General features: G+C 36.4%; 1 protein-coding gene across 2 annotated transcripts in view; it reads left to right on the forward strand.

Moving 5' to 3' along the window:
• Positions 1–25,920, forward strand: part of ZNF385D (zinc finger protein 385D) — a 296,749-nt gene that overhangs the window by 73,165 nt on the left and 197,664 nt on the right. For both annotated transcript variants that reach the window (XM_081283994.1, XM_081283995.1), the window contains exon 2: positions 429–571. In XM_081283994.1, the coding sequence (XP_081140120.1) occupies positions 429–571 (143 nt within the window). The remainder of the gene's footprint in view (positions 1–428; positions 572–25,920) is intronic.

Genomic DNA, 25,920 nt, shown 5'->3' on the forward strand with positions numbered 1-25,920 from the left:
AAGAGCAGTTCTACTGAAATAACCTCTCAGATCTGAAGCCTCTTCTGAGTAATAGGTTAGTGGTCAAAGAGGGACAGGCAAGCCAGCCATGGAGAGGGTTTCTTTTTGAATTCAGTGATCTTGGATTTGTTGCTGACCTGTTCCAGAGCTCTAGGCAGGAAAGGAAAAATGAGATGGAGAGTTTGAAATATTGACCAATACTTGCATAACCAGACAATTATAATCCAAAGAAAAGAAGAGCTTGACATACTTCTACTGCCCAATGGCAGAACTGCTCACTGGCCAGTTCCCAACTGAGGTCAGCAGACTTCCATGTCTTTATTTTTTCCAGTGATCCATGAAGCTGGCCTCTTTTCTCTCAAGAGAGATGGTGGTGCTTTTTCTATGCCTGGTATCCCTGATCATTCTGTTTCTTTTCATCTCCACAGGTGGTACATGCCAGAGTCCTGCTCTCCCAGCCCTGGTCCGTCCACCAGCCCCTCCTTTGCAACCATCGCTGGATATTAAACCATTTCTTCCCTTTCCTCTTGACACTGCGGCTGCAGTCAACCTCTTCCCCAATTTTAATGCAGTAAGTACCACAACAAAACTTGAACCTATCAGAGTGATAGGTACTACAAAAACTTAAAGGCCGGGGGGTGATTCAGTTTACAACCTCTTTTTTTGCTATATAGTTGATTTCATGACTTGTCTGAAAGCCATGGTAAACTTAATTGTCTGCCTGGTTATGTCAAATTCCCAGAGCCAGGCTCTTTCATGGGCAAAAGAAAAGAGATTCAATGTGATTGTGTGTCTTCTGGATATCACCAACAGGTCTATTTTGTTGTTTGTTGTTGTTGAGATATGTTGAATTTCAATTTGACCTATCTATTAGAATTATCAAGTTGGTATCTAAAATAAATTAAACATGTGTTTCTTGTGTCTGAGTCTTCTGCTTCAATGTTCAAATCTAATACTTCTTTCCTAATTTAACAAAGAGAGCTCTGATAATGACAATAGTGTTACATTTCATATATACAACACTTTTTTTTTTTTTCCTCCTTAAAGCAACTCAGGGCTCTGGTAACAAGAGTTTTAATATCATTTTCCTTCCTGCCCAGCCAAGTTAAGTCTGTCTTAAATTACTTTGCTTCTTTGGGTTTTGTCAACAGCCTTCTCAGCACAAGTTCAATTATTTTCTTGTTTCTGTTTCCACTTTTAAGATGTCTTTATAAGTTGGTAGATTCATCACATACATCATAATTCTTATTTTGTGCAAGCTGGTTGAGAGTATTTTCAGGATGGAAACTGGAGTAAGGGTTGAAAAGGTTAGAAACAAGTAAGTGACATTTTTCAAATATCATCTGATTTGGATTCCAGCAGTTGTTATAATGCTGGTCTGAGCTTATCAATGACAGGATATGTCAATACAGCCAAAGCAAAGAGGATTAAGATGAGAGGTTCCTGAATGCCTAGAGATCTAAATAATACTTCTTTTTGCAACTGCTTGCCCCCATGATAGAGTTAAAAAAAAAATCTGCCCACAATTAAATAATTCTTCCTCAGGGGAAAGAAGCAGATATTGTGTTTCTTAATAGAACTTTATCATGGGGACTTTGGACGTGCTAGTAAATAGTACAGAAATGTACTGTGCTTGTCCTTGCTCAATGGCAAGGGGAAATAAAGGAATGTCCCATAAGAACCTTGTTTTGAAATGGATAGGGCAAAAACAGAGCAGCATAAAGATCATGTTTACAAAACACAGGTTTCTAATCCTAGGTATTTCAAGAATAGTAGAGAAAAACTTGCTTGGTATCAAATTCCCTGACACTTCAATGACTACACTGAAGTCCCTCAGATCCCCTTCCTGGAGCTCCTTAAGTGGCTTCCTGGCACAGCCTTCTCCCCAGATGCCTGAGGGATGATCCATAAGAGGTGGTCCACCTAGCCTTGGCTACCACTTGGCATCTTGTCCTGCGGGTCCCACTTTAGCATTAGAGCAGTTTAGGTAAAAATCTTGGAAGCTTATAAAACACCACGTTTAAAACTTTTGATGTGTCTTTCAGGAGACATTAAAAGCCGAGTGATTAACTGACAACGAGTCTTTTTTTTTTTTTTTTTGTCATGAAACAAAGATGAGTGACGTGCTGAGCTGTGAGACACCCAGCAAATCTCTTTACCTTCTTTGCTGCTTTTTCCTATTAGAGATAAAAGTGGACCTGATAATCTCTTCTTATACTACTGAGAGATTTGAGTGTTTTGGGTTTTGTTTTGTTTTTTCCTTGGTGGGCAAAGGCAGTGTTGTGTGGTGGTCAAGCTGGGCTCTGTAGTTAGACTTATTTAAGTCTCAGAACTACCTCTTATCCCCTATTCCCTGTGTACCTCACTAGCTTCATCCATGAAATGGGACTAATATAGCACCCTTTATAGGCATGTGATAATGATAATGTTGGTTAAATCATTCTGAACAGTGTCATGGAGTGAATGGTATTGTGTGCAGAAACTAACTTGTGAATCCTTCTGAGTATGAATGTGAGAGTTCACTGATTGATTACAAAAGTTTGACTTGATTATTTTTCCTCTCTTGGATTTTGACCTGTGTTATGTGTGCCCCTTAAAGCAGGCTGCCCTCTGTTCCTACTGCTTATTCCTGGGTAATTCCCTTTCAAGATTGGCCTGGCTACAGCCAACTGAGGGTTAAGATGCTCCTTGCTCCCAAAGGAGGGGAATCATTGGAAGGCCCATAATCCATGTGACTGGGGACTCAGAATTAGGCCATAACCTGAATTCTTGATTTTTAAAGCATATGTGAATCTCAGTCCACAAATTTGGCATGTAGAAGATACGATGTTATATTTTAATAAATTGATTTCTGTTTTAAAAGGGCTCATTCCATCAGGAGGTAATTCCAATCTAATTTTGTTTCAGGGTATGCTAAGTTTCTGGATTCTAACAGGTTATCTATCCAACTTTTGGTGGGAGACATCTCTCATCAAATTATTTTTCCACATAGGCATTCATGAGATATGGGCAGCCTGTTGTTAGCATAGCCCTTAAGATACTTGGCTTTTTCTGTAATTTACTTAAGACCCACAAACTTCAAAAGGCTGCAAGTTGTCCTTCATGCACAGATCCACCACACAGCTGTTATTTCTTTGCAGAAAGTGAAAAACCATTTTGCTACCCAACAGTTTTGAGATCCATCTAACATTTTCAGAACAAAGTCCACAGTGATCAGACACTCTCTGTTATGCATTCCTCCCCTAATGGAATATGAAAACACATACACACACACTCACTTACTCTACCCCCAATATGTAGATGTCCTTCATATGTATATTCTATATATGAAGGATTTCACATAGGTATTTATATACATGGATATATGTGGAGAGAGTGTGATGTGTATGGAATCATCTCTATGTCATCTCTATGTGAGGTAGGATGTGGCTGAAAGGTAAAGGAAAAATTTAAAAACATTCTTTAAGGAAAAATTTTAAAACATTCTTGTAAGATCAAATATATAAAAACATGGGTAGCTATCTCGGATCATTCTACTTCTGCAAGAGCATAAACCATTAGCATTTGCATGTGTGAAGGGCAGGAAGAATAATGAAGAATCTATGAAAATAAGCACTGTTAGGAGGGAAAGGAAACAGAGATAGAATCAGAGCTGATATATGGGCGTAAAAGAGGACATTCAACGAAATTATTAGGATCTTTTGGTCTCAAAGTCAACTTTTGGGGATTGGAAACAGAAGTTCCCTGGTCTGGGAAATGTTGACTCTCTAGATGTTTCAAGAGCTTTAACACTAAAGCAATCTCTCCTTGAATTCCTCCTGTACCACTACCCTGCCCTTTAATCTCTTAAGACATGGGGATTTCAGTGCTCAAAAACATTCTGATCTCAGTGATCCACCCTGAGTCTCGCATTTCTTGAACAGCACGAATCCTGGAAGTGAATAGATGACATTTAGGAAAGAGAATGAGCTTAGTCCATTCAGACAACTCCTATTTGTTAAGCAGCTGCTATGTGCCAGGAATATTGATACCAAAGAGTACATCATGGACCCTGCTATGAAAAGAAGTCAATTTGTAAAGGAAAAGTTGACAAATAAGGACATATTCGCAAATACGGCTGCATTGATAGAGAAAGTTGTATAGGATAAAATATCAGCTTGGGGACAAGAGTGTGTTTATGACATTCTGGCTGTCCTAGTGGAGGTTTGTGAGGAAAAATAAACTATTCTCGGAATTCAAGCAGGGAGGGATTTAATGTAAGGCTTTAAGTGCTTACAGAATCTTTGTGGATATTGGGCAAATGACAGTCTAAGAAGGCTGTTTTAGGCTGTTTTTTTTTCCAGCTTGCTTTCATGGAGTCAAGGAGTTGCAGAAACACAAGACACCCAGTAAGTCCAGTCAGATCCCATGGAATGCCTCTGATCAGTGGAATCAGCCAAGTTTGCGTGTGCTGGCAGGGATCTGTGGGCATGCAGATCTTGGGCTCCTATCCTTGTGATGTGGGGGCACTGTGCAGGGCTGCCCACGGAAGACCCCTCTCTATGGTGTAGTGCAATGAGGTAGGTGGAGTCAGAAGCCTGATAGTCTGTCCTAAACTATGAAATTAACATAAACATCTCTGGTTCATTATCAGAGGTGCAGATGGATTTTACAATTCTTGAGATTGAAGCTGAGAATGGGCTTGGGCAAGACCTGGCAATGTTGTCTAGGATGGGAGCTAATGAACAAAAAAAATGATTGTGTCTCTTGACAGTTTCTTCTCAGGGTCTCACAGTAGGCCCTTTGTCTCTGTTTCTCTACCATATTTTCTTCCTGTTAGGATCCATGGTTATGGCAATGGAGAATGTGTTTGTGGGGATTGATGGAACCTGATTCCACATCCTGCTTTCCATGGCTGTATCTCCCATTGGCATGAGGAGAACTGAGGAATATGGAGCTGAGGCACCTGTATGTGTCAGCTCCTCATTAAATATTGAGCCCTTCTTCCTTTCTGGAGATGCAGAAAGAAGAATGAGGAGGTCATGTGGAGAGGGCAGAGAGGAGAGTTAATAAAGGAGAGTGGCTGTTAATGTTTTAGTTAGCTCTGGCTTTAACATTGAACTGGACCTCAATTAGCATAGAAAAGTTGACTCTGGATTCTGGCTGCTCCTCCATAGGCTGTGATTTCATTATGAAAGAGAGAAAACTGGGGAAGGGCGGGAGGTTGGGGGGGGCACAGGACAGCAGGAGAGATTAAATCCAGTGCCTGATTCCACTCTAGCTCTTTCTGTTTCTCAAAAGTACCGACTGTTGGAAATTTGAATGCAGCATTAGTTTGGGTTCTGCTCAGCAATTTTGGAGTTTTTATCAGTTTGGCCACAGGAAAGTGGTGCTTTTGTTATTTATGGCCTTGTTTCTTCTATGTATCAGGGAAATCATGTTAAAATGCAGGTTCTGAGTCAGTTGTTCTGGGGTGGGGCCTGAGATTGTGAACATATGTAGGAGGGGAGGGAGAGCCAGGAAAAAATATTAAAAGCATTGAACAATTCTTCATTCATTTCACAAATATGCATTGACCACTTACTATGTGCTGGGTCCTGAGAATTCAGTGGAAAAACTAATAAGCCAAATGCCTGAAGTTGTAGAACTTATTTTCTGGTGTTTATGTAGTGGGGATTTTGTAAGAGCACAAATAGGGAGATCTGAAGTGTTTGCAAGGTGCAGCTGTACCTCAGACATGATCTAGTTCTATTTTATCCTCCAGAAGTACTGTGAACCTCATTCATAGGATTTTGTTCAGGACTTGGTTACAGCTGCCTTTTATCAAATGCTTACTATGTGTCAAGTATCTGGCATTATCTTTTGCATTCTAACTGGTTAAAGGCCAAGATTTTTTATAATTTTTTTTTAAGATTTTGTGTATGTCATGATCTTAAAGTATTGCTGAGAAAAATACATGAATTTGTTTTGATTCATTTCTTTCTCTCAGACTTCTTTTTTCTATAGACTTCAAGTTCTGTGGAATAATTCTTAATGTTGAAAAATGTACCTATTGAAAATAATTCCATCCAGAAGCATAGACTAGTAAATATATTGGAGAGTATGAGGAGGAAGAAAAGGTTAATCTTTTAGTGATTGACTTACTGGGCATTTATTAGGCCCTGACTTTGTCTGACTATAGTGAACACTAGAATTACAATGGCAATAATAGAAGAAGCAAGAGGAAGAGGAGAAATAGGATAAGAAAGGAGGCTGCGGAATAGTTCCTGTGTCTATGGAGCTGACACTGTTGGTTAGTCACCCCTTAAAACATTCTTCTCTAAGGAACTGGTAAAACATCAAGATGCTAAAACACCAGATTAGACAGTAAACTGTATGCAAGCAGGAACCCTAATATTGGCACACCTCATTTGTTGAAAATATGAGATGGGTAAATCATTCTATGAAGAGCTACACCTAAATGTTCAAAGTTCTTTGAAAGTTATTGCAACCTGAGTTCAAGAGAAGGACAGGTCTCTCGGGGGATCTGAGATCAGTGGCTTGTTAAGGTAATCATAATAGAGCGAGATTAGTGGCTTTTTAAGATAATCATAATACAGGACCTCAAATATAACAATACTCGATGCATACTTCTTGAACGAAAGATAAAGGATAGGCAGACATAGATGATCTGATAGAAAGAAAAACACATGGCAGATCACTAAAAGGAGAGAAATGGCCATAATAGTTTATCAGAGAAGATATAATTGATGGTGGTGATAAGAAAGTAAAAATTGAGTACTCACTGTTTCATATTTATTTGATTACTTCTAATCAAAGTTATTAATTTAATCATTAGGAAACATAAGCACGCCATTAAGCCATCCCCTTAATTCACATTCTGTTTTTTATTGGCTTGAGTTCGTTTACTGTTTATATAAAAGAAAGCAATGTAAAAATCCCAGGGGTTCCCTATAGAATGTACTCTAAAATCAGTTCTTTATAATATTCCTCAATTATTTCCTGAGAGCCCAGAAGGGCTGTGTGATAATAAAAGCATTGGTGAGGGGCTTTAAGGCTCTAAAAGGACAGATTAAATGAGCTTTACATAGAGATTATTTAAGAACTGAAGCCTAACTGTGCATTTCTAATATTATAGGTAACAATACAGGACTCAAAACAGGAAATTTCAAATTCATGATTCTGTTATCCTCAGAGATACATTCTTCAGGATCTTCATTTCCTCCACCCTTTAAAATGGAAATGCAAGTTGAGCTTTCCTAACCCCTAAAAATCACAAGTTCCAAATGCTTTGAAATTAGAAAGATTTTGAGCACTGACATGACATCATAGGTAGAAAATTCCATGTGACATTGTGTGATATGTCACCATCAAAAAGCAGGAATGGTAAAAATATTGGGTAAAATTGCCTTCAGGCTAGGTGTATAAGGTGCACATCAAAGAAAAAAGAATCTCATGTTTTCCCCCAGTTCCATCTCTAAGATATGTTATCATGCATATGCACATATTTCAAAACCTGAAAATATTCCAAATCAGGAATACTTGTGGTACCAAGCATTTCAGACAGAGGATTCTCAACCTGCACCACCATATTTATTTGTACTCTTTCTATTCTTTCTTTTACTTAAAAACAAAAACAAAAAACAAAACCCTTTGTACCTTGTTACCTGCTCCAGCTGTGTCATTGTTCCCACCTCCATCTCCCAGTTGGTGGCTGGAATTAGAGAAATAGTGGTTAAACACACTTCCATTTATTTTGTTCAAAGAGATATTAATTAAGTTCCGTTTATACATTAATAGCTGCTGTTTACCAAGTTTCCCTAAGTGCTGCTGTAAACTAAAATAGGTAGGCAGCAGGGGTGAAATTATGGGTAGAAAAACAAGCTTGTCTTTCTGAGTCACAGCTGATACAGGGGTGGTGGAAATTTTTCAGGTTAAAAAATGCCCCGGTAAATACGGTATTGGTTACTAAGTTCCTTGTCCTTTGAAGACAGATGTAGCAGATTGGTACTTAGTTCTCTGTACATTAACTGTGTCATATTTGGATAGCAGAAGCCTCTTAAAAAACATCTGCTTATGAAGTCTTCCTTTATCATATGTTTTATTCTGAAACAAATATCTAAGCATGTTTGCTGATCCCTGCAGCTTCCTGTGAAAAAAGTTTTTAAAAGTCAAGCCAACTTATTATAATGATCCTGAAGCACAAACTGCCTTAAATGTTGAATATCCAGACATAGAAATAAAAGCCTCAAGAACTGTACAGTTTACATATTTTCCTTTTTTAATATGTGTTTACTCTTTGAGTAGCTAACAGTTTCTTCTGATTCAAAATGCAAATAGAACAACAAAAAAAGTTTCCTTACTGCTCTTCCCCTGCCTCTCAGTTCTGCTCTTAGAGGATGATCAATGTGGTAAGTTGTTATTATATTTGTCCTTCCAGAGAAAAAGACTGAGGCATGATACACCCACATATGTACTCTGCGTGGTCAGTGTAATCATAATGAGATAAAACTTTGCAAAGATTATATTTGATGTGTTTCTCACTCTTCCTTACTAACTATGATTCTGGGCAAAATAGGGGCGCTGAATTAAAAAAACAAAACAAGGGCTGGGTTTGTGGCTCAAGCGGTAGCGCGCTCACCTGACATGTGTGTGGCCTGGGTTTGATCCTCAGCACCACATACAAACAAAGATGTTGTGTCCACCAAAAACTAAAAAAAATAAATATTAAAATTCTCTCTCTCTCTCTCTCTCTCTCCCTCTCTAAAACACACACACACACACACACACACACACACACACATACACGTAAGCTCACATCTCATTTTGTGATCTAATTGCTCTTTTGGAGATTGCTGTTCCCTACTTGAACGTAGACATTTTAGAAATGAAAGGAAGTTTTTAGAGTTAATTTGTTTCGACTCTAACTCATTTGTTTAAAATGATTGAGTGATGTTTGGTTGTATGGTTAGCAAATGGCAATGCTGAGAGAAAACTGAGACTCCTGATTTCTGTTTCTTATGAGAAAGCTGATCATGGAATCAGTGTTACACATTGAATTGTGCCACATTGAAGTCCTGACTCTCGGTCAATTAGAATGTAACCTTATTTGAAAATAGGGTCACTAAAGATGTGGTTAGTTAAGACGAGGTCATTAGGCTGGGCCCTAGGTCCATTGTGACTTATGGGCTTACAAAAGTGGAAAATTTGGACTCAGAGGAACGTGGAAAGGGAAGACCATATCAAGAGACATAGGGAGGCTGGGGAGATAGCTCAGTTGGTAGAGTGCTTGCTTTGAATGCACAAGGCCTTGGGTTCAATCCCCAGGACCACAAAATAAATAAATAAACAAACAAACGAATAAATAGATAAAATAAAGAGACACAGGGAGAATGTCACCTACAAGCCAAGGAGAATGGAACACGCAGTCCTCAGAAGAACCAACCCTGCCAACACTTTGGTTTTTAATTTCTTGCCTCCAGAAATGAGAAATAATAAATCAATATTCCACCTAGGGCATGATAATGTTATACCAGTAGGAGAAGGATTTTCTAGATCCATCTAATATACTTACCTGCCCTCCTAGGCATCTTGTCTGCAATGTTCATGACAACTGGAAATCTACTTTCTGCTTGACTGAGTCTTGTGAGCAAGTCATAGTCACCTACAAAAGGAGGTTCTCTGTTTGGAGCCAGTTCAGGCTCCCTGTAACTCCTATAAACCTTGGAAGAGGCTAATACACAAGGTCTTGCTGTTTATAAAAAATGTATTTATTGATCAAATAACAAGGGTTGGAAGGAAAGCCCTTTTGTACTCATTATCTTTGAATCTAATTTCAAAAGATCTTTACATGTTATAGATATTACCTGAATTATGTAGATAAGGAAACGCAACTCGGAGAGAAAAGGATTTGCCTCAAATAACATAGATAGGGAATCACTGAGTCCTAGTTAGATTTCAGGGTCAGCAATAAAAGCCTAGTGAAATTTTGTTTGCAGCATAGCTAGAGGATCCTTTTTTTCTGTAAATGGCAGTAGTTTTTTTAATGAGCCGTGAGAACTTTGGTACACCGTAAGAGCTAATTAACCAAACAGTCTTTACTGCCTCAGAAATTTTAACCCCAAGAACACAAGCTCTTTCCTAAACAAGATTCTGGCTGTGGTTGGATGGCTATGAGTAACTTCTAGGGCATCTGTTGATGTACGTGATGTAACCCACAGAAATGCTTATATTGTACATGGGCTATCATTGTCAGATAAACAAATAACATGTAAATTTTAATAATATTGGTGATGATAATAAGTGAAAAAATCCATTCATATTCCTATAATAATTTAGGTTTTTTAAGATACACCTGCACTGGAGGAAATAAGTAAGAAAAAAACCAAAACCCCACTAAACTTAGAATCTAAAAGATTTGAGTTCTGTGTTTAATATTTTATCTATAGCCTAAGGCATATTCCTGATTCTGCACTTTCTCATCTGTAAAACTAGAATATTGACCTCATACACATGTCTAAAGTTGTTAAAGATTCAAAATGTTACATAAATAGTAGGCGTTGAGGAAGTCTATATGGACTCAGTCTCTGGTATTGGGAAGCTAGTGATCATTTTGTTGTAACCTCTGTAACTTGATTTGTTGCCCCTTTCAGTTTGGGTCCCTCCCTATGGCCAAAATTGGCAGGAAAATGCATTTGCATAGCTAAATCCAGGTGAAAGATTGACTTTTCCAGACCTTCACTTGAGGATTGTCCTCTCTTGCATGCCTTGCTTCCTGCCAACACAAATACAAAGGGCAACCTTTCTGCTCTTTCTCACTACCCATCATCAAAAGGAATGAGAACTTTTTGCCCACAAGTATATTTGTTTCATGACTCAGTGCTTCTCAGTGTGGTCCACAGATCTGTTTTGGTCTAAGCATATTTACCTGTAATGAGGTAAGTACAGAAATTGAGAGTACACATTTGGAAGATTTTATAGCAAATTAAAGCAATTTGATATGTGTGCAAACCAAGAAGGTTTGTATGTCGTCTTCATTTTGTTCTCGTAACTTCCATTGTGTTTTATGAAAGTAGTGATCTGTGACTGATGGGCACAGAGCTAGTCCTTCAGGAAAAAGTTGAGAAGCACTGGTCTGTTATATGTTAGATTTCAGGATTCCATCTGTATGTAGTAACTGAAGGGGGAATTTGAAGGTGTTATATAGTAATTTGCACAAGGTACGGCTGCCAGCCACAAATACACTTTGACTTAGATTTCTTTCATTCTCTGTTATATCCCTTGTCTTGGGGAGGTGTGGCAATGCTGGATGGCTCTCTGCAGCTCCAAAGTCAAGACAGTAGTAGTGTCAAGTAAGAAAATTCATATTTTGTCTTTCTTTGAAGCATAACCCCTTCTCTCACATTTTATCTTGAGTTTGGGCAAGTAGTCAAATGGTAGAATTCATGGTTAATTCTGGAATTTCCTTTCTTGAGCACTCTAAAATGGAATTTATTTCAAGAACCTTATCGGGGGATTTTTAAGGAACGGAAAATGAATATTTTAAGTGATTAAGAAATTAATAGGATTAAGAAATTTTGTTACCTTGATCTCTATGTCCATTTTATTTTTTAAATAGAACTGATAGTCCAGTTGTACAAAAAGTTGGGAGCATTTTAAAAGCAAGTTCTTTTAGGAAATTATGCAGAAGTGTTAGTTTTACCAAAATATCCTATGCTGTTTAGAACACCTGTGATACCTCCTCTGTTAGTGTTTGTGATTTCTGCCATCGACTGCACAGCAAAATAACTGTCCCTGCTTTCATTGGAATCTGTGATAGGAAAGTTGGATTATAGAGGTAACCAGCCATTTCTGTCACTTTCTACATACATGGAATTTTTTAACTCGGAGGTACTTGTGTTTGATGGGCTCTATGAGAAAAGTTACTCATTTTCTTGTTTGTTTTGTTTTCAGATAATTAACTTTTTCAGTAAATTCTTTTCATAAAATATGAATTTTTCAGAATCAGTTAGCTCTTATACTACCTGTAAGGTTCTTTGATATACCCTGGTGTGAAGATCCTTATTTGGAATGAGTTAGAGGAATGAAGAATTATTTTGAGCTCACAGTTTGTATTTAGTTTCACCTACATCAAATTATAATTAAAATTTAGAAGTTTGAACAGAGGAAAAGGTAAATATATTCATATATGAATACATATATTTATGCATGTTTCTGTGCATCAATCATGGCTTAGAATAATGAACACAGGCATGTAGAAGACTCTTGAATATGTGTGTATCAAAATACATTATTAAAATGTTCACTTTAATTTTATTTATTTATTTATTTATTTATTTATTTATTATTTTTAAATACATGACCATAGTGGAATGCGTTATACTCATTATTATCCGTATACAGCACAGTTTTTCATAACTCTGTATGTAAAGTATATTCACGCCAAATTATGCCATTATACATGTACTCTTTTTTTGCATTACAATTCTTAATACACATACCACAATTTTTCATGTCACTGTTTGTATATAAGGTATGTTGACTCCAAATTCAAATCTTCATACATGTATTTTGTATAATGATGATCATCACATTCCCCTATCCTTGCTATTCCCTTTCCCTCCTATCCCTCTTCCCTATCTATAAATAATCTTCCTTCCATGCTCTCCCTCCCTACCCCACTTTGAGTCATCTCCCTTATAATCTGTGAGGTGAACAGGGAGCCTACATCCTGTGAGCAAATTTTTGCTCCCCACACATCAGATAGAGAACAAATCTCTAAGGTATATAAAGAACTCAACAAGCCAAGCACCAAAAAAAAAAAAAAAAAAAAAAAAAACAAATAATCCAATCAATAAATGGGCCAAGGACCTGTACAGACACTTCTCAGAAGAGGATATACAATCAATCAACAAATATATGAAAAAATGCTCACCATCTCTAGCAATCAGAGGAAATGCAAATCAAAACTACTCTAAAATACCATCTCACTCAGTCAGAATGGCAGCTATTATGAAGACAAACAACAAGTATTGGCGAGGATGTGGGGAAAAAGATACACTCATACATTGTTGGTAGGACTGCAAATTGGTACAGCCAATTTGGAAAACAGTATGGAGATTCCTTGGAAATCTGGGAATGGAACCACCATTTGACCCAGCTATTCCTCTTCTCGGACTATACCCAAAGTACCTAAAAACAGTATACTACAGGGACACAGCCACATCAATGTTTATAGCAGCACAATTCACAATAGCTAAACTGTGGAGCCAACCTAGATGTCATTCAGTGGATGAATGTATAAAAAAAATGTGGCATTTATAACACAATGGAATATCACTTTAATTTTATCAGCAAAAATTTAATATACTTATTCATAGATATTATCAATAAAAGTTTGTGTAAAATGATAAATTGTATTTAAGAGATTTGTGAAAGAGTATTTTTATGTGGAAATACCACAAAAGGGTAATGTTGGAGGAGAAAGCACAAGTTGCAAAATGTGTATAGAATTATAGAATATGTGAGCATGTGTGTATTTTAAAATCATACCATAATGAGGGAATAGAAGATCAAAATTGATTCACAGTATATAGCAATGTGGACTGAAGACCACACATAAACCTTTATTTACAGGTAGTTTAGAGGGATGAATTGAGAGAGAACTGGATTGGGGAATAAAAGGAAACTTCAACATTTCTATAACATTCAAGATTTTGTTTTTTTAAAGAAGAAATGCCAGAAACAATGAAGAGCTGTTGATATTTCCACAGATGATCAGTACATGCTTATTTAATATATCATCATTTATACATGTATTAAAAAACCTCATCAAATTTTCTAAATACTTAATTGCAACCTGTGCTACCTATAATATAGTATTAGTTATGGCACTGCTGATATTAACACTCAGGTGACAACTTCAGACATAAGTTTGTTTTGTCATCATGCCCTATCTCTGGTCTTCATTGCAGTTATGATTTGACACGTCCAAAGGCCTTATGGTAGAACTATTTAAATTAATATCAATGGATATTATTAATCTCAATCTTCTAGTATTTAGAAGTGGTTGAAAAGTCAGAGAAAGTGTTGACCATGTTTGGTTCCCTAACTCCTGAAATCAAATTCAGATTTACTTATTAAAGAGATTATCATTTGCTTTAAACACTTGAATATTCACTGAAGGTTAAAATAAAAAATTAGTAAAATTATTGGTTTTTATTGATTCCTGGGTATGTTAGTATCAACTGTCATGGAGTCTGTGGTAGTTCTCTAGCTTGCATCAAATTTCAGAGGAGAGTAGGGATGGCATTTTAGAATCTTGGGATAATGAATATTACTATTCAAGCTTTGCCCTTTGATTATTTCTCAGAAATGGTCAACTTTATTTATACTTCCCTAAAAAAGTTGATCCAGCCAGCAAATTTAAAATGTCAAGTTGATACTTTAATTTCCTATTAAAAGGTCTCTACTTTTTAAGGAATTGCCATCCTTTTTAGCTTAAGCACTGGGCTCTTAGGAAAATTTTAATTTTAGAAAAAGGATCCCTGAGCTCATCGTAATATATCTATCATGAGACTGCTGAATGAAGTTAAAAAGTCCAATTTACATATAAAGTTGGTTGGATGGACTTGTCTGTATATTCGATTTACTATAGACATCCATTATTCAAAATAATTTTAGCAATGTCCTGGATGGATGAACTATACCCTCTACCCCCACACCTGCACACACCAAAATTCTAGTCTGCTCTGCATACTGGCTATAGCAGAATCCCCCGACCTCCAACCCCTGTGACCCCAGCACATAGCCCTGTGATCACGGGCATACTATGTTGTGCATCTAATGAATATATTCAATTTGGCTGAATTAAAATAATAGAAATAACCTGCATCAGAACATAAATGAGATATTTTATATCCTGGTAGCTTATCTTCACTTTTAGAAAAGGTTTCAGATTAAGATAATTGAAAGAGCCTGCAAAATATATTTCTAGTGAAAGCAACAATGTAAAAGCTGACATATTCCTCATAAAAGGAAAATAACCCACTTCAACAGCAGTGAGGAGCTTGAAATCAGTTAACTCCATTAGGTGTTGCATAATGACTTTGACAATTCAAAGTCAGATGCAGTTCTCAGACAGTACCAGTAAGTCTGAAATGACAAGTAAAATCTCAGTATCTTGTTATACTCACGATTGTGTTTTAATATGTTGATTTCTAATGTCATTGAACATGTCCACAGTCTAGGGGAGAATTGAAGAGCCCACATAACTCTCAGAATTCTTTGGAAAGCTCAAGGCATTATAGCCGTCATTCTAAATTGCATATTATTTGCTGAGGCCTGTGAACTATTTGAGGGAGTTTTTTTGAGAAATTTATGTTGAAGATTTTTCTTGCCTTATAATAAGGAAAAAAAAAATGAATGTAGTAGACACACCTTTCTTATCTGTGAGTCATACTGCCTGTGTATGACACACAGACTCAGAAGACCTTCACTATAATTGGCAGGGAGAAGCAGGTGTTAACTTTAGTATTTATAAATCCAGGAAAACCTAAAAGAACCACCAGCTGAAATAAAATACCACAGGAGCAAAGGAAAATGTCCCAAATTGAGTTTTGACCACTGAAATCATTCGAGGAATTCAATGTTGTCAAAACTTGAATGTTATTTATATTTAATGTGGTATCCCATGGATTTCTAGAAATGTTGACTACATCTGTAATTCCTCATATCAGGCTATTATGTTAGTCACTTTTCCTATATCTTGAGTTTTTAAATAACAACATTGTAGGATAGCCTCCCTTTCCATCATATCTTTGAGTCTTTTTGTGAATTTCAGTGTTTGTATATATGGCAATTAGTTCTATCATGACTATTTGATTCCTTGGGTATATTGTTCTCTTTTAATATAAGATGTTTTCTTTCTTTATATGTATGTATTGGATGGTCTGTAACTTATATCATTATAAGTGATATTGGCAGCCTGTGTTTTCAAATAGTGAAGTAAAAGAATAAATAGTTCCAGATTTCTCTTTGGTCCTGAGTTATATCCACATTATTTTCTTCTGTCTTATTTTTAATAATAATGAATAGGTAGCCTTTATGATGCTGAGCTAAGTTTCTTCTGTCACTAGTTTCTTCAGTGTTTTTATCACAAAGAGGTGTTGAATTCTGTCAAAGCCTTTTTCTACATCTCTTGAGGTGATTATGTGTGATTTTTGTTCTTGGTTCTCTTATGTGGTGTCTTAAATTTATTGATTTGTTAAATTGAATCATTCTTGCATCCCTGGAATGAAGCTAACTTGGTCATGGCATACGATCTTTTCAGTGTGATACTGAGCTTTATTTAGTAATATTTTATTAAGAATTTTTGCTATGTGTCTAGAAATATACTTGTTCTAAATTTTTCCAATTCATTAAAATATAAAAGGTTTCAAAATAGTTTCTGATGATCAGTCCTCTGGATTTCAGTGGTGTCTGTTGTGATATCTCATTTTTATCTCTAATTTTTAAATTTGGGTCTTATCTCTCCTTCTCCCTCTCTTTTGGTTAGTTTTGAAAAGAGTGTTTCAATTTTGCTTATCTTGCATAGAACAAAATTTTTGTTTCATTGATTCTTTGAATTGTTTAGTTTTCTATTTTATTAAGTTCTGCACTGATCTTTTCTTTTTCTTCTTATTTTGGTTGTTGTTTTTGTTTTGTTTTTCAAAGACCTTGAGATGAATCATTGGGTTATTTGGCATCTGATTTTTTTTTTAATATAGGCATTCACACCTGTGTGTCCCAGAGGTTTTCATATGTCACATTTCTAGTCACATTTTATTATAAGAATTTTTAAATTTCTATCTTGATTTCTTCAGTGACTTATATGTCATTAAAAAGTGTGTTGTTCAGTTTCTGTATGTTTGTATAATTTCTTTACTTTCTGTTGATTTCTAATTTCATTCTATGTGATCTGATAAGATGCAAGGGATTACTTAAACTATCTTGTATTGTGGCCTAACATATGATCCATTTTGGAGAAGGTTCCATGAGCAGCTGAAAAGAATGCATATTCAGCTATATTTTGGTGAACTATTCATTAAATGTCTGTCGAGTCTCTATAGTATCTTTGCTGATTTTATGTCTAGATGACCTGATAGAGAGGTCTCTTGAACTCACTCATTGTTACTGTACTGGGTCCTATCTGATACTTGACTTAAAATTATACTACAGAGTTGTAGTAACTAAAACAGCGTAGTATTGGTATAAAACCAGACATTTAGGCCAACGGAATAGAAGACAGAGACAAACACACAGCTATAGCCATCTGATTCTTTACATATATGCTAAAAACATACATTGGAGGAAAGATAGCCTCTTTAACAAATGGTCCTGGGAAAATTGGGTGGCCATATATACAAGAAAGAAACTAGATCCCTATCTCCCACCCTGCACAAACATCAACTCACAGTGGATGAAAAAATCTACAAATAAGACCATAAACTTCACAGCTATTAGAAGAAAACTTACAGAAAACAATTCAACATTAGGCATGGGTAATAACTTCCTGAATAAGATTCCTGAAACTCAGAAAATGAAAGCAAGAATCGATCAATAAATTAAAAAGCTCTGCACAGCCAAGGAAACAAATTAGCATCATGAAGAGATAGCCCACAGAATGGGAGAAGATCTTCCAGCTACTCTTCCAACAGAGAATTAATATCTACTATGTATAAAGAATTCAAAAAAACTCAACATCAAAATAAACTTCATTCAATCAATGGGCAAATGAACTGACTAGGCCATTCTCAAAAAGAATAACTATAAATGGATAACAATTACATGAAAAAATGTTTAACATCTTTAGTGATCAGGGAAAGTCAAATTAAAACTATGATGAGATTCCATCTCACTCCAGTCAGAATGGCAGTCATCAAGAATACAAACAGTAATAAATGCTAAAGAGGATATGAGGGAAAAAAGAACATACTGTTGGTGGGACTGCAAATAAGTATGACCACTATGGAAATCAGTGTGGAGGTTCCTCAAAAGAGTAAAAAAAAAAAAAAAATGAACTACTATATGATCCAGCTTGTTGTTTATGCAAAAGAATTAGAGTGAACATACTTTAGGGATATATGCATGCCCTTGTTTATTACAGTCCAATTTGAAATAGTCAAGTTATGGAATTGGCCTAGATGTCTGTCTACAGATGGATGGATAAAGAAAAAGTGGTGCACATATACACAATAGAGTTTTGTTCAGCCATAAAGAAGAATGAAATTATGTTCTTTGCTGGGAAAGGAATTGAACCAGAGAGCATCATACTAAGCAAAATAAACCAGACACACAAAGACAAATTTCCTTTTGTTATGATTTGGAGGTGAGGTGTCCCCCAAAAGCTCATCTGTGAGACAATGAAATATGGTTCAGGGCTGGGGTTGTGGCCTAGCATGTGGGAGGCCCTGAGTTCAATCCTCAGCACCACATAAAAATAAATAAATAACATAAAGGTATTGTGTCCAACTACAACTAAAAAATAAATTTAAAAAAATGGTTCAGAGGAAAAATATTTAGGTTGTGAGAGTCTAAACCCAATCTGTGAATTAATCCCCTGATAGGATTAGCTGAAGTGGTAGGGTGTGGCTGGAGGAGGTGGGAATTGAGGTGTGGCTATAGGGTATGTATTTATATCTGGAGAGTGGAGTCTCTCTCTGCTTCCTGATCATTATGACATAAGCTGCTGCCCTCTGCCACTCTCTACCGCCATGATGTTCAACCTCACCTCAGGCCCTGAGGAATGGAGCTGGCCTTCTATGGAGTTAGACCTCTGAAACCATGAGCCCTTAAATAAATTTTTTCTTCTTACAGTTGTTCTGGTCAGATCCCTTAGTCACAACAGTCACATATGTGGAGGCTAGAAGGAAAAAGGGAAAGAACAAAAGTTTGATGTCATGAAAGTAGAGGGGAAATCATTAGGGTAGAAGAAGGGAAGAGGAAGGGTTAAGGGGAGGTATTTGGGAGTAATTGTTTCCTAACCATGGTATATACATGTATGAACACACCACAATGAAACCCACTATTCTGCATAATTAATACGATTAAGTGAAATTAATAAATGCCAGAGGCAAAAAAAGAAACAATCATGGCATAAATAAAAATATTTGGATGTGGAATTTTCTTTAAAAAGCACCCAGATATAATAAAAACCTGTATTTCAGTTTACTTTTTTTTTTTTTTAAGTCTTTCAATGGAACACTAATGTTCAAGGCCATGGCCCAAGGAACTTTACTACTGATATCATTAATGTATGTTTCATAATTGAGAGGTTTGTGTGCATGACTTTTAACTCTTGATTACTCTCAAATACCTTCCCTTAACCCTCCCTCTTCCCTTCCAATGTGCCCCTTCCTCTATGCTAATGAAATAAAAGGAACAATTTGTAAGTGTAAAAATGTATATCAGTTTACTAACAAACAATGGCCTGTGAATTGGTGTAGGAAATGAACATAAACTGAAAACCATGACATTCGTTAGATTTATTGAATTGAATTGAATAGGTGTTGAAGACACAGGAGTTTAGTGAACTTATATTTTAAAACAGGAAATATTGTTCAAATTTTTACCTTCAGAATGTACATTATTTATTTGTTGGAATGAACGTATTTCAAAGTGCCCTTCAAAAAAGTAACTTCTTATAACCTTCTATTCATTCATTAATTTAGTAAATATCAGTATTACTGGAAATGTTGTAGTTCTAGAAGAAAGAATAACCAAGACTCAGTCTTGATCCAGAGAGCCTGAACAAGTTTTGTTCTAATTCATTAATTAATAAGCTTTCTCTTGTTTTGTAGCTAATATAGATCTAAACCATGCTAGACACTCTCTGATGTTGTAGAATAAATGAAGAATAAAGCTCATAATTTATCTGAGGGAAAAGGCATGAGAAATCTCCATATTATAAATAATTCAAGTAGTAAATTCAAGACTACTAATTTGACATATTGATTTTCTTTAATGAATTCACTCCTATGTGGACCAAATAAAAAATATTGGAAAAAATGAATTCTAGCTTATCCTATTGTTTTTTTTTTAGCTGACTTGCATTTATGATAAATGAGCTATATGCAGTTTTGCATTCAATATTAGTAATTAAATGGTGCTTTGAGCTTTTTAAAACTTTGAATAAAAGAGACTGGGGTTTTACATATATTCTAGCTATGAAGAATTGCTTTGCAAGAATTTCTCTTTTTGCAAATGAGACTCTCATGGAAGAGCTTTTTTTCATTATGTCCTCAGAAAGGATAGTTAGTGTCATTTTTTTACAAAATGTTTTTTTTTTTTTATTGTGGTTGGACAACCTTTCACCTTCAGAAAGTGCATTATTTATTTGTTGGAATTAACATATTTGTTAACTATGAAATTTTATTTCCAAAAAATAGTGTGTTAATTAACATTAATTAACATTTGTTGGAATTAACATTTCATTGTGCTCCCAAATTTCAGTGTGCCATTCAGTGAAATTATGCTCTTTTGCTTGTACTTCGAAGTTGCAGATAAAGCTGATTGATGTGTCTCTAGACTACACACAGAATAGCAAACATGAAGAGCTAAAGACCAAGAAGTTTGGAATCAAGGATCTTAGTTTTGTATTCTAGACTGATTATTACTAGATATGAAAAAACAAAGTAACTTTTCTAATATTACATATCTCAGTTTTCTTATCTGTAAAATGGATGTAATACTGACTCATTTCGTGGATGGATTATTAAGATATCACATATCTTATTTCCTGGAACACACTTTCTTAGGGTAGTTGTGAAGGAAGGTATAATCATTGCTCCATTGTTTGTTTCTTGGTAAATCCTTCTCATTCTTTTGCCACACTTTAACATCCTACTTGCCTGTCAAATTCTGTTAGGGGACATCTTACTGAAGTAATCATAGGTGATTCTGCAGATTTTAATTGACAATTGTTCCTTTCTCTAGTCATTATCAAGCTTTATAGAAAACTAAAACTCCAAACAAGATTGTGATTACCCACTGCGTTACTACCTTAGTTTGTGCAAGGGGCAACTCGTACAATAGATCTCTAAACTGTAACTGTCTACAGATCCTAGTTCTCTAGCCTGCCCAAGCCTCTCTGGAGTCTCAGTCCCTCAGATTCATCTTTAAATGCAAATCATCCTCATAAAGGAGATTCAATGAAGTGCTCTCCAGATTTTTCAAGTCTTAATGAGTAAAAACTGCTTTAAAATAAATTTTAATAAAGCATGTTAAGTAATATTTTAATGAGTTGAAGTTTACACTCTTTTTACTTAATAGGATTCATATGAAAGAGATCAATGATTATTTTATTCTACTAAGCCTATAAAATTGTTAATGGATGACATATAATATTATAGCACATAAAATCTACAGTTAAATTTAGGCAGTTGATAACCTGTTTTTTAAAAGCTACATTTAAAATGAAAAGTGAGGTACTTTAACAAAGTATTTATTTAAAGTATCAGGAATAGAAAGGGAGAAACATATCTTACGAGCATAATTAATTATGTGGGTAAAAGAAACAGACTTATGGGTAATGAAAGTGGAATAAAGTTGTTATTTTATGGATTGAACTGTGTGGGTGGGTATTATATAATTAGCTGTATCACTTGACATTCTTCCGACCTAAAGGTCTCGTGAAAAATAAGCATAGGTGTTTTTTTTTTTTTTTAAATAACTGTGATCTTAAGTAAATGAAGGGAAGGAAAAATGGATAGGAAGGGAGAGAAAGAGGGAAGAAGAATTATCACTGCTACTTTAGAATATTCTTCTAAAGAAATGTGGTTCTGGAAATAATTACTAGTAATCTAGTAGTGAAACTCTCAAATTGAGGTTTTGTGGTTTTATTATTTGTTATTTAGGAAATTCCTTTAAAATATTAATACTTTGAAAGTAACTATAATTTACTTAAAAAAACCCACATCCACATTTGGATTATGAGACTTATTCTGGATATTTGGATTGTCTGTGAATATAATGTTGAAAATATTAACTCTGTCTGTACCTGCTATTTCATTGGTTTCTGTTTTGCCTAGACACAAGAAACTACATATATCATTATGAAATCGATTACCAATTGAAAAGATCACTGGCAGCTTATTATAAATGGCAGGTTAGAGAAGCACTTTGGATTGGCTCTCAATGCTGTCTACCTTTGATTGCAGGGAGCCATAGCTCACACAGGCTGGGCACTGCTGCCCTTACAGGAATCCACCTGCTCTTTGCACTGTTCTCTACATGGCCTGACACACTGAAGCTCATGGCTGTGAAAGCAGGCTGAGTACATTCTTGGATGATGAAAGGAAGGAAAGTAAGTGGGAGGGCCTGTGCAGGCCTCTGATGGTAGAGAAGGAAAGAAAGCCTTGTTTCTCTATAACTGCCTCTGAAGTGGGTGGAAATGAAGAGTTGTCAGAACAATCAGGCTTTCTCTATGACATGTTTTCAAAGTTGACTGTTGGGCACCTTCCCACAGAGGTGGTCAGCTCATAATAGGCGCTCAGTATTTATTGAGTGCATTAGTCTCCATTACTACCGAAAATAGTCTGTGGCCTCTGAGTCCTTTTTCAAAATTGTCGCTTAGGTTCAGAGATGAAGAGTGAAGTTCAGATCTGAGCATTGCCACTTAGTAGCTGTGGCTCTTTGCCCATTCACTTCACCTCCCTTGACATCTAACTCCTCATCTATAAGGTAAGGGTCATAGCGTACGGCACAGTAGTGAGCTCTGTGGAGGTCACATGAGATGTTTACGTGGCACCTAGCACATCCAAGATATGTGTGTGCCCAGGTCATTTTCTTCTTCATTTTCTTAAACATAACCAAATCCATGACTGGGTTTACTTCCATGGCCTGTTTCCATAACCCCAAATGATATATCCCTCTTTCTCAACTTTTGAAAAGAAAAACAATTGGAAAAAAAAATTGCCTGAAGTTTTCCTTCTTCAAAAAAAAAGTTACAGGCACTGTGGTCTTCGTAACCTCTCTCCTTTAGGTATCCTCCTATAAATGAGGGCTCAACTTCTCTGAAATAGCTTTGTATATAAAGCTCATTTGAAATCAGTCCTTTGGAGCTTGCTGCCTTTAAGGGTAGAAGTCAAACTTGAAGTTCACCTATATTGAATTCTAATTCAAATTTGGACAAAAATGCAAACCTTTTCTGGTGAAGAAGAAGTTTCTTAACCTTTACTAATGTACTTTTTTTCCCCCCTCTGTTCGTTATGCTGAACATGGACCCAGTAAAGCTAAACTGAAAGAAAATAAATAAATAAATAAATAGATAAATAAATAAATAAATAAATAAATAAATACCCAGCAAGTGTGACTTGGAGACTAGAAACCACTAGTTGAAATGAAGTCAGTTTGTATTTATCTGGTTGCATCTTTCCTTCCCTTGCACAGGATTGTCGGTGTCAAACTTGACAGTGAGCATTGGTGACTGCCCCCAGAGTAGCTGGAGACTAAAGGTGTTTTTGTTGGGGTATGGGTCTTTGGTGTCCCAAACAAAGGATGGAGCAAGACATAAGTAATCAGCAAATTAGAGGTTTATTGAAGGTGGAGGTGAGAGTAGCACTCTGTAGAACAGGGTAGGCTAAGTGAGAAAGAGAGGTTCAAGCCCCAATATCTGGAAATCAGTGTTTTATACACTGAGCTGTGAAGCATCCTCTTTCCTGTATGGGCCAGATTGAAGACCTTGCCTCATTGGCTCCCATTGGTTACAGCATGATACCTGATTAGAATATTGTCCAACTTTCCCCCATTCCTTACTCTAGAAAACCTACTTAGAGTACTGTCTACTGTACCCCCCATTGCTCATTGTAAAATACCACACCTGTGGTGGGAGATGTCATGGTAATAAGTCCTTAGTGGTGGAAGTTATCATGGTAACGGGGCTTGTAGTAAACAGGGACATGATGTCCAGTCTTCCTGTCTTGTCCTCTAGTGGCATCTTTCTTATACCTTGCCCTCCTTTATCTTGGCATCCCTGAACTAACACAGTGAATTTGAGCTTCTCCATAACTCAGCTCATAATAACATCTATAGAAGTTGTACCAACTAACCTAACCTAACAGCTCTATTTCTCTAATTTTCCCACCATACTTTTAAAACCCCCAGTTTGGCCTACCAGTGACTTCAGAGGTTTTCACTTCCTTTCCAAGCTTTGCTCTCACCCTCAAAAAGGAGCCTGACCATGAAGAATAATACCCCTGAGGCTTCTCTGTTCATTAAGTTTTTCTTTCTCTACCAATTCTAGTGGAGTTAAGATCCCCCACTATTAGCGACGTTCTGGACAAAAGGGTTAGTAGGTTAGTTAAGCACTTGTCTGCAAATGTGCGAGTTGTAGGGGTCTCAACTGACCTCTTCCCTTGCTTCTTCATGCTCCAGGTTCCAGCTGCTGTTGGGATCTCGCCACCTTGCAACCCCTCCCCCCAACAACTGCTTATGTTATCAGTGACTCTAACAACCTTGGCTGCAATTTGCTTTGGATGACTATTGACTGACGAGTGTGAATTTGACAGTATGACTGGTGTCAGTTCCAGTAATGTCATTGAGGGCAAGACCCTGATATCATACAGGCTTCAATTAGGAATTCACAAAACTTTTCCCAGGAACGTTGTATCAAACATATATTGAGTTTTCTGACTTAGAAGACTTCAAGTGCATTGGGCTCTACTTGGCTGCTTATTTTTAAAGTTAGTTTGACATTTTTTTTTTTTTCCTGGAACTAAGGATTGAGCCCAGAGATGCTCTACCACTGAGGTACATCCATGGGCTACTGGTTCTTGTATTGTATTTTGAGACAGTATCTCACTTAGTGGCTGAGGTTAGCCTCAAACTTGCAATTCTACCTTAGACTCTTGAGTAGCTGGGATTATAGGAGTGATCCACCACCACTCCTGGCAGATTTGTCATTTTTAAATACGGAAGTTGTGCTGCTTCTCAGATGATCACTTTTTTGTTTGTATGTTTTGAACAAAGTGTCATAGAAATAAAAAGAAAAGCCATCTGAGTTTAGTATCATGTAAACTAGAACAATAAACCAGGCAGTTTGCTGGACATTTCATCTAGGTGATGACTAGAATGAAGTGTAGCCTTAAAAGTAAACTTTTACACAGTAATGTGGCCCGTTTCATCTCAGAAGTGTGATTCATGAGTGATATGGTGCAAATTTTAATCTATAAAGATATGTATGTAGGAACTTTAACATTTTTCCCTAAAAACTGAGCTCGGTTTTTATTGTGTACATGTGGTTAAAAAATACAAATTTTATGGATTCATTTCCTTTGATTTCCAGGTGGATATACAAATTATGGGTGTTTTAAGAGTATCAGGGCTCAGGAGACACCTTTGTGCTTTTCTGTTCATGGTGGCAAAGGATAGGATGTTCCCTGTTCTATACCATTTGATTCTTGGTTTTTCAGCCATGTAAGTTGCTATTTTAACCCTTTGTTCTACATGCTTTTTATTTATTTTATGTACTGGGGATTAAACGTAGAGGTGGTTAACTCCTGAGCCACATCCCCAACCCTTTTAATATTTATTTAAACACAGGGTCTCTCTGAGTTGCTTAGGGCTACTCTATCGCTGGCTTTGAACTTGTGATCCCCTGCTTCAACCTTTGGAGCCACTGGGATTATAGGTGTGTGCCACCACACCTGGGTTGTAGCCCTTTCTTCCAAATGGACACTGTCCAATAGGACTTTTTGCGGTGTTGGAACTGTTTTCTACCTGTACGGTTCAATTGGACAGCCACGGACAATGTGTGGCTATTGAGCACCTGAAACGTGGCTAATGTGACTGAGTTTCTAAATGTTTAATTTTATTTCATTTAATATTTTACTTATATAGCCATACATGGCAAGATGTCTACTGCATTGGATAACATAGTTGTAAACCATAGAGTCTCTGCAGGTC

Source organism: Spermophilus citellus (assembly GCF_964194105.1).
Source record: "Spermophilus citellus genome assembly, chromosome: 3".
NCBI lineage: Eukaryota > Metazoa > Chordata > Mammalia > Rodentia > Sciuridae > Spermophilus > Spermophilus citellus.